A 15908-nucleotide genomic window follows, 5' to 3' on the forward strand; every position below is an offset into this window, starting at 1 on the left:
TAAAGTCACTCAGCACCCCAAGTTCAACATAGCTTGATCTGAATATTTCTTGGATGTTCAAGCTACATATCTGTGTCAGGGAACAAGTTTGTTCTCATTGTCTCTGTTTTCTCAAGCATCTGCAATGAATATTATTTAGGAGAAAAATAGAAAAAATTTAAATCAGGCTCTGAAAATGTATCTACAATGTTGTCCAATTTTATGTATAGAATATATAAGTATATATAGTAAAAGTAACTGGAAGTGTATATACTGTTTCAATACTGTGCTTCTCTATCCAGCTGCCACAGTCCCTTACAGTTCTTTTTGCAGCCCTCCACTTAAACACTGCACCTTCTCTCTGGGGATCACATCCACTCCCATGTGCTCAGTTATCATTCATCCTCCGATGGCTCCCAAATCTTTATTTGCAGCCTTGTCTTCTCTGAGCCCCAGGTTGATACACATGATAACGGGGTGTCTCCATCTGGATGTCACACAGGTACCTCAAACTCAATTTGAAATGGATTAGCCTTCCTCTCCCAAATCTTTTTCTCCTAGTAATAGAGCAAGAAAAATGTTAGTTCCCTTTCCCCTCATCCCACCTTTAAAACTGGTGTCAAATGAGTCCCCAAATGTGCATGATTCAGTAGGGTCATCATACCTAACAACTTTAAGCCAACCAGTCCCTGGTTTGTTTGTTTGTTTTCTACTATAGAGAACATTAGAGTAAGTATATGGAAGCCTGGAGCTAAAACCACATCATAACTAAACAAAGGATTTTACACTTTCCTGGTCTCATATATGAAGCAGGACAGCACCTCCAAATGGACTTGGCGTATGTTGTGGGGCTGATGAGATAATCTCTGAGGAAATACTTTGAGTCCTTAGAAATAAGAAAACCTTATTCCTTTGAGAAATTATTTTAACAGTTGCCTTGCAAGAATGACAGAACTCTACACAGTAGTCAATTAATAAATGCTAACTTTTATTGTTATGATTTATTAAATTACACTGACACATGGCAGAATGCCCCAGGCAAAATGAAGTCAACCAAAAATACCATAAACCCTGCATTCTAGGGAATTAAGGGTGTTCACTTTTCTTAATTAACTGCTATGTGCCAGAACATTCTAACTATTTTGCATGTATTACTTCACTTAATCCTCTCGACAAGCCTCATCTTCACTCATCTATCATTTCAGAGAGGAAACTTCAACCCATCTCATTTTTAATCCATTTTTTTCTACTCAGTACATGCTCCAATCAATCATCTGCTTCATTCCCAACACTTTCTTTTTTAAGAAATTTTTCAAAAATCAATATTCATTTTAGATAAATAAGAACACATTGATGAATAAAAAATAAACATGTAAAGATCACTAATTATCCATCCACCCAAAGATAATCACTGTTACTATTTGGGTGTCTGTAATTCAGTTTTTAGTGTCTACTTAAATATATGCTTTATTATTAAAAAATAAATAAATAAAATGGAATCATACTATGAGCACCACTATCTAACTTACCTTTCTCATTTAACAATGCATGATGAGTATCTTTTCTGGGCAACATGGATTTGAATCAACATATTTGTCATATACTGTGTGAACATTTCTTAATTTTTTTAACCAATCCAGTGTGCTAGACACTTGTTTCCAATTTTCACTACTTTAGACAGTGCTGGGATGAACAGCCTTATAGATGGCCCTCCACAAAACTTGTGCTTCCAACAAGGCTTGAAAGGGTCCACTTTGCCACACTCTCATGGACACTGCACAGTAGGTAAGAGGGAATTTTATGTGAATTCCAAGTATTCTTTCCAGTCAAAAACATTCAGTGGCTCTTGGTGTTCAGTGGGATAATATTCAAACAGCTCTCCACAAACCGGTTTCACGCAGCTCTCCAAATTTATTTATTTCCATTCTTTACACTCTCCACTCTAAGCAGACAAGCCTCCTCAGTGTCATAGGAAGAAAGTTCCTACCTCCATGCCTTTCTACACCAGCCACGCCTCACTCCTTTCTCATGGAACTCCCTAATTCAGGACTCCTTTTAAATGGCCACTTCCTCCATGAATCTGTAGCTGACTACAGTATCCCAGAGAAGCCTTTGTTTCCTGTGCTCTGAGAAGGACCTTTTGACAATGAGCATACGTTCCAGATATCCTCAGTTATTTTGTTTGTATTGTTTCTTATCTCTCCAACTAGATTATAAACAGAAGGACAAGGATGGTTTCTTTCTTTCTTCTTTCTTTTTTTCCCAGCATTAACACACAACTTTATTAATGATACACAAATGAAATCAATGCAAATGACAGGAGGGAGCTTACTTAGGACCAATTGGTTCACTGTCACTTATGCAGAAGAAATAGTAAAAATATTTCAATCCAGATAGCGAGATAAAAAGCAACAAACATGTTTTCAGAACAGGTGGTGATATTCATTCATCCAGCTTAGACCTGAAGACCAACTCAGATAAATATCAGCATTGATGATACAATATGATATTCATTACTCAAGATTGGCAGCTGAAAGGATTCCTTTACCATATAAACAAGGTGGAGAAAAGGAATAGTTTACAATGTTGCTTCTAAACTACAAAATCAAGAAGTTATTCCTGGCTCTTTGGAAACATATGCTCAGCCACTTTGGCCATGAATTTTCCAACTTTTACTTTGACCAAAAAATCATGGTGACTTTCTATCCCCAGAATCTTATCAGCACACACTTGAAATTCTTTTAAAAAGGAAAAAAGTGAACCTTCGCTGAATTGATTCTGAATAGGCTCATTTTCTTCCCATTTAAAATTGTCATTTATGTTCTCAAATATGACCAGAAGTTTCAGAATAACCTCTTTGTTCTCCTTCTTATTAAAGAGAGAACCCAGTGAAGATGGTACTTGGGCCCTGAGCAGTTCTCTAGTCATGGCTGGATTTTCAGCCAAATTTGAAAGGAGTTTCAAAACCTGAAATTTGGTTTCTTCATTTCCCGCTGAAAATAAACGAAAAAAGTCTGAAATGGAATTAGCAAGCATGTGCTGATACTCATTAGTAACAGTCATATTCGTAAGCAATCTTAGTCCAGCCAGCTGCACAGATGAGTTCAAGCGAGAAGTAATTGTGTCATCACACACTTGATTCATGTATATTTTAAGCCTGCGCTGATTTTCAGCATTCACACTCAGGTTATTCAGGACAATTAAAGCCTTTTCCTTAACAATGGGATCCCGAGTATTGAGAATCTTTGCAACAATTGGGAGACCACCCAGATCACGAATAATATCTCTGTTAAATGCATAAGCAGCATTGTTACCCAGAGCAATTAAAGCTGCTTCAAGAATATAAGGCTTTTCAGACATCTCAACCAAGCAAAGAACTTTTTGCAGCTCTTGGGGGGACAAAATAGTATCATCTGAGTTGGGGGAAGCCCGTTTCTGAACAGCCCGACGAGCCCGGGTAGCCCTGGCCCTTGCCCTGGCCCTAGCTCTGGTCCCAGCTTCAGTCCCAATCCGGGCCCAAGGTGGGTACCATACTATACCCTTGTTCTCACTGTTGTCATCATCATCATCAGACCAGTCATTGTACCTGGCCCCAGGACAGCCTCCGACATCATCCACATCCCCAGGCCCACCCTCAGCCATTTTCTCTTTGTTCTGTTTTCTTCCCCAGGTCAGTCTATAAATGCAGTAGCAGGCACCAGCCCCAATCACCAGTCCCGCAGTCACCCAGCCTACTTTCCTGGCGTAGCCCATGCAATCGTCCCTGACAATAGCAGGGACCAAGGAACCGAGTAGTCACTCAGGCTAGGGAAGAGCTATGGGCCTGGGTGCAGGCCTGTGGAGGGTAATCGTCTTCAGCAGCTTCAAGGTCACAATAGCTGATACTGGAGGTGAACCTAGGGGTGGAGGAAGGAAATGGGGTTTGAGTTTCTCTTCTCTTTGTGTTGCCCCACGCAGGGAGTTGCACAGAGAGATAGGAGAGTAGTAAATGAGTACTTGATAGAAAATGTAGATTGTTGACAAACTCTATCCCCCTCATTCCACCCTCCACCTACCCTCTCCAGCCCACCCCCTCCCCAAGCCTAGATAAAGGCAATGGAGTCCATAGTCTCTACTGGGGCCTCAGCCAATCCAACCTTGGGTGTCCCCCTTGCACTAGGTGGCAACCTTGCACTAACTTCTTCCAGACAGGCAGTTTGCCCCTTCTTCCCTCCCCTGGAGGTTTGCCACACCCAACAATCCTTGTGATCTGCAGAGACCAGAGCCAGCGAGAACTGAGGGCTTGATAGACTGACTGTTCATTCCTTGCTTTCCTGATTCCCCATCTAGGTTGTTAGATTTTTTTCTTAATAACCTCTTTATGCCATCCAAAATATGCACAGGCCTGCCCCTTCCCTGTTAGGGAAATAAGGTAGGATTGGGTGAACCTGTCCAATCGCAGTGGATTTCCAACCCCTCCCCCATTCCAGGCAGCCCCCACGCCCACACCTACCTCTACTGGTCCCAGGAAACTTCCTCCCTTGCTTCAAGTGGTGCCACCTGCTACAGCAGACCTGCAGGATGACAGATCGAAAACATGAAGACTAAATACTTTTGAGAGAGAAGGATTATGAACAAACTACCTGATAGGTTTCCCTTCTGTCATTCTCCCCCACCCCCGTTCCCCCTACACACACACACACACACACACACACACACACACCCCGCACGCCATTTCGCCTCAGTCCCAAGAGTAAGATAAACACACTCAGACTCAGACCTAACCTATATTATTGTCATCTCTGGTTTCTCCCCACCCCCACCATCGCCCCTCTTAGGGTCCCCAGATGGTCTTACCCTCAAATCGACCTTCACTGATCAGGGTTAATTTCCTTCCTCTTCACTTGACTGGCGTAGTGTCGCAAACTATGGAAACACTGGCAACTGGGAGAGGATCGGACCCACTAAACACAGAGCCACGGTCAGGAAGACACAGCCACAGTCAGAAAGACTGGAAACAGCCGCTACCGAATGCTTGGTGGACGGACCGGTCCCCAGAACATGAAACTCTTTCCTAATTCGGAGGCCTAGCTGTCAAAGGTTTCCCACCCTTATTACCCTTCTCAGGGCTCTGCTGACACATCACGTTGCACGCCCCCTCCCCCATGTCCAGGCTTTCCCCGCCAGCAGTGCCCTAGAGGACTGGGGGCCAACACCCAGGCCACATCTCCCTTTCCGGATTACGGCCTCAGCTCGTAACAGATTCCCACCTCCCGGTTTCTGGGCTGCTCCCCAAACACCCCCTGCTCACCATTTCGCAGCATCAGAATGGGCTGCAGGCGGGACAGATGTCTTGTAAAGCCGGTGGCGAGTGGGAGAGACGACGGAGGCGCCTCAGGACCCGCGACGGTCTCCGCCCTACGCCCTCGAACACCCCCACCTTAAGGAATCTCCCAGGCACTGACCTGCAGGGATCCGGGACAGTTTCCTTCTCCTCCTCCTTCTTCCCTCTGCCTCAGGCTCGCTCGCCCTCAGGGCAATGGGGAGCTGGTACTCAGACGGGAACAACGACCAGAACAAGAAGGACTTCTGCACACGTCAGCTCTTGGTCACGTGAGAGCTACGTCATCCACCAACTCTGGTCCCCAATTTCCCCTCCCACCAGCAGTGCGGCAGAAGAGGACCCGCCCCCCTACATTCCCTCCCCCATACCAGGCCCTGTTACTCTTTCTTTGCTAATTCCATCAACCAGTTAGTTGTGTTTGCCTTCCTCCGATTACCGGAAAGGGAGAGAATCTTCCCTGGGGTTACTGGTCACTTGCACTTTTTGAAAAATTGCCTCTTCCTTCCCTAGGCTTCTGGGACCTCAACCTCTCCTTCCACCTCCCCTCCTCCCAGCTATTAATGTCTACCATTTCCTCTGAAATCTAGTCCCAGATTTGAAACGAGAAGGAAAAAAAAAGAAAGAAAGAAACATCAGAAAAGGAGACTTGGAGTATGAGTGTGGTTTTTACTTTTTAAATACTTTTTTTTGTTATTTTTGTTCTGCCGTCTCCTGCCCCCAGCCTGCATTCTTTTTATGAGAAAAGAAATTACTATAAAGTTGTTTTCATTTGAGAAAAAAAAAAGTTGGAATTGAAGAGTTAATTTGGGTGGATGGCCTCCAAAAGTCCCACATTTTCTCATTTATGGGGAATATTACATGCTTCGCTCAAAGCAATCTTAATGTCTTTTTGGGCCTAGCCCATAACACAACCCTGAATGAGCTAATCAGTGTGTCTGACAATGCATAGATCTAATTTAGGCCAGTCTTCTGAACAGGGAAGTCACAGACTTCTACTTACCTCAGTTAGCAAGGAAGAGGCATGGAGCCCTCAGAAACCAGTTACACACAAAAGGTTGAGTAGAAACCACAACTACATAGTGGATATCTGTTGGATAAGAAAGCATACATACTGACACAGTGAGTGGCATACAAAGAACATTATGAAATATATTTGGGTACAAATAGAAAACATTATCTTTAAATGAAATAGTTGTTAGAGAAACACTGAGACCAAGATAAAATTGGCTGAATTCGCATCTAGCAATTTAGTGCCAAACCATTTCACCAACAGTTTTGATGAACTCAGTGATTCACCTGTCAGCCACAACTGAACTTTTTTATAGAGGGAAAAGTAATAAAATAATGTCAAAACATGAGGTCTACAGTGGGACATTCCCTAACAGCTTGGATATAAGTTTATTATCTGAGTATAACTTTTTAAATCCTGAGACAATGTGGGAGCTAATTAAGAGACTTGACAATTTGGGAACAGACAAAACTCCAGTTAAATTCATAGCAATATAATTTCTGGGAGGCAGTACTTAGAAATGACTGAAATTTAGTAAACAGAAACCACATCAACTATATGATTCTGTGTTTAGAGAAAGAGCATGTGCAGTCAAGGGGGCTTATTTTAGCATGGGAATATCTGAAAAAGAAAGTCAGAGGAAAGTTTTGGTAGTTCCACCCAAGCACTGTCTGGAGGAGAGGGAATGGAACATTTAGCTTTTCTTGGCAAAGCCATCGTCATGATGTATAAGAGTACTTCAAGCTTCCTTAGCTGAAAGTCACTTCTTAAGGTGAACCAACGTCCTTGCTCTGATTGCAGGCTCACCAAGCAACTTTCTGAAGTCCTGACTTCCAAAGTAGTAGCTTGCCTACAGGAAAAGAATGGACTGGTAAAACTGACAGAAACCTCCAGTACCCCTGACAGATGTATTTCTCAGTGTAAATTATTCAGTTGTAACTCCTGTTAAGAGTTAGCTTCCCTTGTGGCCTACTTACAGGGAGAGAATTCAGAGATCCATGGGTTTGGGCATCCAGATCTAGATTTATGTACACATCTCTGTGAATGGGGGGGTCTTTCCTTGACAGAGGCATCTGCCCTCAGCTTAAGACAAAATCGGGGGTTGATCATGCAGCAAGAAGACAAGACCCTGAACTGTAGATGCAACTTTGTGGAATTCTGTCAGGGGTCCCAGGTAGCTTTTGCTTAGAAAACAACCTTGTGCATCACCTTTTCAAAACTATACCTCTCTAATGTTTAATTAATTTAAAAATTACAACTAAGATATGCTGTGGCAAATAGGCTCCCAGAAACTCAGTCACAGCTGGACAGTGGGTTAATATCCAAGCTAAAGGGCTCCTGCAAATCATCAACAACATCTGAAACAGTTTAAATTCTCTCTGGGAAACAAAAGGAAGCCCACTTTACATTTTATGTAACCCTGTCATCTTCCCCAGCAAGAGTGAGCATCGTACCCAAAATAAACCAACTCAATACTCTCTTACTAAAATTCAAATCTCAAACAGTGATTTAAAAACAGACCTGAAAATCAATAGAATTATGGCATCCTGAAGAGACTATCAATTCCTCCTACCTAGAGCCCTTTGAGCTGACCCTGGTCTTCAGGATCCCTTCATTGTTTAAGTTAACCAGGTTTGGTTTCTGTTGCTTGCAACCAAGCAAAATCAATTAATACGCAATACAAAAACAAATAACAAAGTACAAAAAATAATACAGCTTTTTAAGATAACAATCTTCTATGGTTTATTTTTTCTCACCCTCTACAATTCCATCAGTGTTAGCATCTGCTGGTCCTTTTTTGTTTTCAAATACTTTATAAATTACACATCACATATGACCACATACTGATTTAAGTCAAAAGGTTCCTTTTGATAGTGGCTTCCCATAGTCTTTTGCATACTCAGGAACTTTTAACAGGCTTGTCTGAGTAATTGCTTAAGGATTTTCCTTTTTTGCTTTTGAAATGGTATATCAGGCAAATAACATAACCTTAAATAAATATTTGTTGGTGAATGTATAATGGAGAGCAAAGTGGATTTTAAATGCTAATCCCCAGTGTCCTTGGTAAGAACTGTAGATCAAAAAGACAAAAAAAAAAAAAAAATAAGAGATTTGAAAGGGTAATCATTCCCACGGGGTTTAGGAAGTTTTAGAGAGAAAGAGAGTGGATTCAAACAGGAAAGGTCTGAAATACTGGAAAATGGTGGTCAGGGGTTATACATTGGACCAATAATTATAGAAAATATACCAAAGGGGGGAGGTTATTTTATACCAGCAAAGAGAGGTTAAGAGTGGAGTTTTTGTCCTTGCTTTGTTAAGCTTTACATACTCCTTAGTTCTTTTTCATGCGTATATTCAAAACAAAAGCCACTGATATAAGTACTTATCAGCCAGAAATTGAATGATGGAAAGTTGAATCATCAAGTTCTGTTAGTACGGCTTCATAAATAGGATTCACTTATCTAAGATAATAAAATAAAGGGTGAGAAAAAGAACAGCATAAGGCAATGATGGTGAAACAAATGAGGTAGGGGTTTAGAGAGATGGGGTATGATGGTTGAGTGAGTTTGGCCTATAAAAGTTTGAGGGAGACCAGAAAGTTGTAACATGTTCTTGACAAGGCACTCTGGGATCCCTGGCTCACCTCTTGAAAGGGCCTCCTTCCCACAGGGGCCTCTCACACCAGGAGATTTCTGCTGGGGTATCATATTTCAATGTTCTAAGAAAGAGGCCGCCTGGTCTCTATTTAGAATATGACTCCCCAGCAGGGACAGCTGGATGTCTGGGGACTAACTTCTTCATACTTTGTCCCTGAGTTCTGGGATTATTCTGAGGGGCTTGTATGGGTGGTGCAGTGAAATTGTAACAGAAGGCAGGGAATAAGGAGGACTCTTTCTACTGGCAACTGCTTGGGATCCTGTAAACTGCTTTTTGTGAGGAAAAAATGACATGGATCTCAGGGGTGTTGCAGTGATTTCCAGACACCCACACTCTTTCACCACTGTCTCCACTAGAAGATGCTGAACACTAGTTGCTGTTATGGTGACACAGCACATGAATGACAGAGACCGGAGATATCACACCAAGGTCATAATTAAATGAAAAGTCCATCTATTTAGTCTCATTTTCATCAATGGGATAATAGGGAATTCTCTAATTTCTAGATGATTTATGGGTTACACCATGAAACTTCAGAATAGATTTTAAATAAAGACCTTTGAATGAAAAGCAGGCTGATCTGTGAGGTTACTAATTTGTTAAGTGCATCTGAAGATGCATGACTCATCTGAATTTGGGGTCGGCATAAAGCCTGTGCTTTGAAGCCAGAATGAAAGCCATCCAGTAGTCTTCTGTGAAGACCTCAGCCTAATACTATGAGTTCAGCCAGGAAAAAGAAAGGGATAGTGGTTCACTTATCTAAAATGGTCATAATTAAAACACTGACCACCTCACTATAGATTCATGTTATCCATCAATTTATAAACCATATTGAAAGCACTCTGGTTTTGTTTGTAATGATATGTCTTTAAATTTTAATATGCTGTTTGAAAGCTGCTATTTCCTGTGCAGTCAGAAGAAAGCATTTTCAATGAAGCACAAATTAACTTAACCAAATCAATGAGGCCTCCTTATTAACTGGGAAATCTTGATAGATAGATAGATAGATAGATAGATAGATAGATAGATAGATAGATAGATGATAGATAGATAGATAGATAGATAGATAGATAGATAGATAGATGATAGATATAGATGTAGATATACATGAATTATTTTTTTCTCCCAGTGACATAGCTGTATTGTATTTTTTTTATTACAAAATAATGTTGCTTTAGTAAATAAAAAATGAAGGAAGGGAGAAATAGAACATAAATGTATCAAAAATATTAATGAAAACCTCACTACTACTTGGGCTTCCTTTTCCGCCCCCCCCACCAGCAATTTTGATACAGAGACTGGATGTGGGAAGGGGTCAGTTTCAGAGCCAAGGAAAGGATAAGACATTTTTCCAAGAAGTATAAGTAAACGGTAGACCCAGAAAAAGATACTGCCCCTTCCTGTAATTAGAGAAAGGCAAATTCAAACACAAGAGAGCCATGACCACTTCTTGTTTCTGCTATTGTTACAGAGGAAAAGAGTGACAGGGCCCAGTGTGATGGGGGGTGGGGGAGACCGGAGGTACGGGGCAGGCTGGCGCCTGCCGCACTGCTTATAGGAGTAGAAATTGGGGGCCAGAGCTCACTGGTGACGTCGTCGTCACGTGACCAAGAGCTGCCTAGAGCTGAAGTCCTGCTAGTCGCCTCTGTCTGGGTACCAGCCCCCTATTACTCTGCAGGCGTGTGAAGGAAGGAGAAAAGTAGCCCGGGACCGTGCAGGTCGGTGGGAGCGTGGGCTCTGCTTGGAGAGAGGTGGGGGTGGGAGAGGGCCAAGAGCGCCACGATCCAGGTTCAGGCCAACTGGGGCTGTGTCCCTTCTCACCTACTTTATAAATACCTCCCCCCCAATGCACATTTGAGTAGAGAACTGGTGGACTTCGGGCGGGGGCTGAGGGGAGTGAATGGTAACTGAGACTCCGGGGAAAGAAAGGGTCCACAACCAGGGCATTCGTGTCCCAAGTGCTGCTCCGTCTACCAAGCACTCCGTTCCTTCAGTCCCCTGTCTGCAGGTTTGTAGCTCTGTTGGCCCGTAGGTCGCTGTAAAAGTCGCGGCGAGGGAAGGAGCAAACTGCCTTGGGACCCTGCAGGTCAGTGTGAAGGAGGGATGGACTCTTGGGTGGGGGTGGCGGTGGGGTTGGTGGAGGAGAGAAGGCTGTGATCCTTGCGCGCCGGTCCGAGTCGCCCTCTCCCGGCCCCTTCTTTCTCCACATCCCCTCCCATTTCGGTGCAGGGAAAGGGGTGTGGCGGCCTTTGCTGGGGAAATGGCGGATGACGGGGCGGGGTGGGGGGGGCGCTTTAGGAAAGTCGGAAGGTGTGAGAAATATTTTCAACTCAAAGGCTGACAATTCTGAAAAACAAATACTGGAAGCAGTGTTCTCAGTGCTGACCTATTCACGACACTTTCACTTCACTGTCTGCTGTCTTTCCAGCTGTCCTTCTGCCAGGCTGTCTGTTCATCAGTCACCGTGGGAGGAGTTCTGACAACAGAAGACAAGGGAAGAAGAACGAATTTACCTGACTTTGATAGAGGTTGGTGGGAGAAACCATGAATCTTAGGGATGGGGGTGAGGTGGAGGAGGAGACTACATGAGGGTTAGCCTCTTCATGTCACCCTCCTGTCTATCATACCACAACCCTACCTCCTGCCCTTCTCTGTGGGGCCTGGAAGAGAAATGGTGGATCCTGAGTACAGATAAAGGATGACAGAAAAGAACAAAGAAATAGTTTCCTAATAACCCAAGTCTGTCAATCAGAACTCAAACTCCACTCTGCTGTCTGATGAAGCACAAACTCAGGCACAGCCCAAAGGCCTAATACTGTTGTTCACCCATAGATTCATCAAAAGACAGCTACAGGAGCCTGGGAGAGGCTGAAGACCACTACCCTCCACCATTACACACCCTGGCCCTAAGATTCTTCTTAAACAAGTGGAGAAACGCCTTCTCCCATCCTGCCTCTAGGCTGGCACGGACTTGAGCATGGGCCGGGCACGGGAAGTGGGTTGGATGGCTGCAGGACTGATGATTGGGGCTGGTGCTTGCTACTGTGTTTACAAACTAACCATAGGAAGAGATGACAGTGAGAAATTGGAGGAGGAGGAAGAGGAATGGGACTACAAGGAGCTGGATGAGGAGGAGCCCGAAATTTGGTTTGATTTCACAACTATGGCTCGGCCCTGGAGTGAGGATGGGGATTGGACTGAACCTGGGGCCCCCGGTGGCACTGAGGACAGGCCAGCAGGTGGGGGCAAGGCCAACCGAACACACCCAGTAACACAGCGTCCATTCCCCTATGAACATAAAAATACTTGGAGTGCAGAAAGCTTTAAAAATGTGATTTATGCTTTTGGCTTCTCCAGGTGTCCTTTCATTCAGGAAAAAATGTTGTTTGCCCAGCCCAAGGATGCCGGTTTTTCATTTAGCCACAATATCAATAGTCATTTGGCCAGCCTCTCCATTGTCGGAAACGCGATCCCCATCCGTGACCCCGCTGTTAAGAGGAAGGCTTTATGTGCCCTGGATAACGTGAATGCCAGTGTGGAAAATCAGGGCCAGATTAAGATGTACATCAGCGAAGTGTGTCGGGGGACTGTGTCACATTGCTGCAACTCATTTCTGCAGCAGGCCGGATTAAATTTGTTAATAAGCATGACAGTTATTAATAACATGCTTGCCAAGTCCGTTTCAGACTTGAAGTTGTTTCCTTTGATATCAGAGGGAAGTGGCCGTGCTGAGGTTCAGGTTTTGCAACCGTTGATGGGTTTGTCTGAAAAGCCAGTCTTGGCAGGAGAATTGCCGGGTGCCCAAATGCTGCTCTCATTCATGTCCCTCTTTATCAGGAACAGAAACATACAGGCTCCCCTGGACACCCTGGCCTCCTAAATGGCCATCTCGCACAGAATGGGACTGAGTGTGCCTAAAACTCGTTTGGTGAACACACAACTTGTTTTCTCATTCAAAGACTCTGCAGTGGGTGCTACAGAAGATCCAGTCTTAGCCGATCACCACATCATGGGGGGCAAGTTACACTTGCTAAATCGAGGACCACACTCTTATTGGCCAGGCAGGGGTTCCCACAGAGCTTTGAGTAACTTCTTGGTTTTGCAGTCTGCGGGCAATGCACATTGTAAATTACTCCCTTCTTCCTGTGGTAAAGGCTCATTTCAGCTGCCAGCTGTGGATAAAGAACATCATATTATAGCATCACGAAGGATGCCTTGCCTGTGGTGGTGTCCCTGTCCAAGCTCCATTTTGTGGAGACTAGACATGTATGGGAGCTTGTGCTGAAAATGCATTTCTTACTGCATAGGTTGAATTCTTTTTCACTTACTCTTCCCTCTACACGAGCTGATGGATGGTGACCCTATTCATCAAAAAAGTACACTACCCTTCTGTGTGCTGTACTGACAACCTCATTCACCCAAGTCTACATTTGTATGTATTATCAATAAACTTTTGTGCTTTGATTGGCAAAAACAAGACATGGTACTTGTCATTGAGTTTACAGTCTGCATGAAGAGAAAGGCAAAACTACACAATAAATGATAATTAACTGGGGCGTTTGTTCCCTGACAAATGCACGTTTATCAGGGCTCACAGGAGGCAAGGGTAGAGATGGGCTGCATTGTTCAGGATAAACCTCAAGAAGGGGTTGGGGGCTGGGGGCGAGTGGTGGGTGTCGAAGGGGGTTTGGTGGAATTAGGATGGAATGTTGGGAGGACTAAAAGAGACAACACCTGTGAGCAGGCAGCACAGTGCCTGTCACCTGGCACAAGAAGTCCCTCGATGAAGGTGTCCTTCCTTGACTGCTGTATACAGGGGAAAGTCAGTATCCTCGGGTTTGTCTACACATCCTTGGGGGCCACTGGCCAACCCATCCCTGCACCTTTAATGCCCGATTATAACAATAATGGTTGCCACTTGCTGAGTGCCTATTTTGTGTAGTTCTCTTCTGGGAAGCAGCTGTTAAATCTACGCGCAGCTCCCTCCCTTCCTTGGGACCCCAAGACCAAATTCCTGGCAGAGTGAGAAGGGTTGGTTGGCCTCTGATTCCACTGGGGGAACCTCCCTTCTGCCTTGTCCTTAGTAACTTCGGTGGGATCCAGGAAGGGAACCCCTGATGAACTCCCCGTGGGGTCGTAAGGCAGGCGCTGAGGGTGCTTGGAATGGCTGTGACTGTTCCATCCATCCTCCCCTCCATCCAAGCTCCCGTCACCCTTTGGAGGAAAGAAAGAGCCTAGCCCTGCCCACTGAACCCCTCCAGGGAAACAGGCAACTCATTGTGCCACCCCCTCTTAATATTTTCAGACCCTTTCCTGCATCACAAAAGCCGGGTTCCTGCATGTTTTTGATGTGTCCAGAAATAGTCCTCCTCCTCAAAGCCTTGGCCAACAGGTGGACAAGAAGCTTCCCTTGGGCAGAGCTGCTTCTGCGACTGGTGCCCTCTCCTGGTATCCTGGGATGTTGCTTTGGGCCACTGTGCCCCGGGCATCAGTGCTCGCTGAGTGCTCTGCCTCCTGACTGCTTTCCTCAATAGAGAGTGTAGTTTTATTTTATTATTTCTCCCTTCTCCAGGAGTTTGGGTTACAGTTCGGTTACAACTCTCCTGCTTGTACCCACTGCCCTACACTTCAGGCCGTCTAGCGGGCATGGGTGTCCACCAGGTCCCAGGGCCTTCTCTGGGGATCCTCCAACTTGCAGTGGGGACGCTACCTCTTCCCAGGTTCTGGCGCCTTGGACAGCCAGCATATGATTTGAGGTTGCTCAGTCCCCAGCAAGGTTCACCCCCCTGGGGCTTTTTTGCTGGCTCCGGGGCCCGGTCTTATTTCCTAAGAGCTCCTAATGTGACCATCCCTTTCTCCCAAGTGAGCCTCATGTGGGCTGGGCAGTCAGTTTTCCACGTAGGATTACCCTACACACAGCTCCTGCATCTACTTGCCCCAGTGTAGTCAGCTTGGCCCATGCTGTCTTCGGTGACACTTCACTGCTCAGTCTCTTTAATCTCAGCACAGAGGCAGAGGGTTTTCTCCTTCCTCCTGGCTCAGGGTCCCAAATTAACACATGCCTCCCTATTCCTCTGCACTCTGCCGAATTCCTCTTTGGGTCCTGCCTCAGGCAGTTGTCCCCCATCTCTGAGGCAGGCACTTGGTGCTTGCAGGCCACAACTGACTCCTAACACAGGGAGGGCCTCAGAGACCTTCTGCTGAGCAACTCTGTCACAGGGAAGCCTGCCGGCATTGAAACGTCTCCACAGTGTGATCTTGGCCCAACTCAAGAGCTTCCTCTCCATTTGCTGGCACTGCCCTCCGAAGACACTCCCTGTGTGTGGAAGCTCAGGCCTCTGGTCTGCCCTTCATTCCTTGGTGGGCTGCTGTGTCAGGGCAGGAACCCAGTTCCCAGTGGATTCTATCTATGGACGTGGAGGGGAGTCGGGAACATGCCTGCCAGTTAGGGTCTGATTAAGATATTCGGAGGCTATCAACACTGGAAAGACTAATAGTTGAGGTCAAAAGATACCATCTAAAGTAGACAAAGCTGGCAATAGGGTCTAAGTGTATTGAGTAGTACAAAGATAAACACAAAGAAATATAATTTAATCAGTTAAAATTGAGTGGATGAAAATAAGAAAGGGAGAAGGAAAGCAATATATGTATAAGCATTGAATCATAATTTGTAATATCAAGGAAAATGGGAGGGAAACCAAAATATCCACATACTGGGGGCTGACTAAATAATTATGGCATACGTATGCAATAAAATACGATTCAGCTATAAACTAAAAAGCAAAATTTTATGTAGTAATATCAAAGGATTATTAAGATTATTCTGAGTGTGTTAAAATAAATAAATAGATATATACATAAAATCTCTCTGAAATGTTGCTCAAAAAAGTGATAACATTGCCTCTGGTGAGAGAGAACTAGGTTGTGGTGACAGAGAAC

General features: G+C 44.5%; 2 protein-coding genes across 3 annotated transcripts; one reads left to right on the forward strand and one right to left on the reverse strand.

Annotated features, from left to right (window-relative positions):
* Positions 1 to 2238: 2238 nt before the first annotated feature.
* On the reverse strand, positions 2239 to 5577 carry ARMCX3 (armadillo repeat containing X-linked 3). 2 transcript variants are annotated; one of them, XM_033103966.1, is made up of 4 exons: positions 5424 to 5577; positions 4816 to 4902; positions 4472 to 4532; positions 2239 to 3875 (listed from the first exon to the last, which is right to left on the reverse strand). In XM_033103966.1, the coding sequence occupies exon 4, from the start codon at positions 3730 to 3732 to the stop codon at positions 2593 to 2595; it is 1140 nt and encodes a 379-aa protein (XP_032959857.1). In that variant the 5' UTR covers positions 3733 to 3875; positions 4472 to 4532; positions 4816 to 4902; positions 5424 to 5577; the 3' UTR covers positions 2239 to 2592. The 2 variants fall into 2 exon arrangements, with proteins under 2 accessions (XP_032959857.1, XP_032959846.1); XM_033103955.1 differs by having other exon boundaries at positions 4816 to 4922.
* A 4949-nt stretch (positions 5578 to 10526) lies between these two features.
* Positions 10527 to 13446, forward strand: ARMCX6 (armadillo repeat containing X-linked 6). Its single transcript, XM_033103982.1, has 4 exons — positions 10527 to 10687; positions 10964 to 11055; positions 11398 to 11497; positions 11802 to 13446. Exon 4 carries the CDS (start codon positions 11947 to 11949, stop codon positions 12847 to 12849), a length of 903 nt encoding a protein of 300 aa, XP_032959873.1. The 5' UTR covers positions 10527 to 10687; positions 10964 to 11055; positions 11398 to 11497; positions 11802 to 11946; the 3' UTR covers positions 12850 to 13446.
* The last annotated feature ends 2462 nt before the right edge of the window (positions 13447 to 15908 follow it).

This window comes from Rhinolophus ferrumequinum, chromosome X (assembly GCF_004115265.2).
Source record: "Rhinolophus ferrumequinum isolate MPI-CBG mRhiFer1 chromosome X, mRhiFer1_v1.p, whole genome shotgun sequence".
NCBI lineage: Eukaryota > Metazoa > Chordata > Mammalia > Chiroptera > Rhinolophidae > Rhinolophus > Rhinolophus ferrumequinum.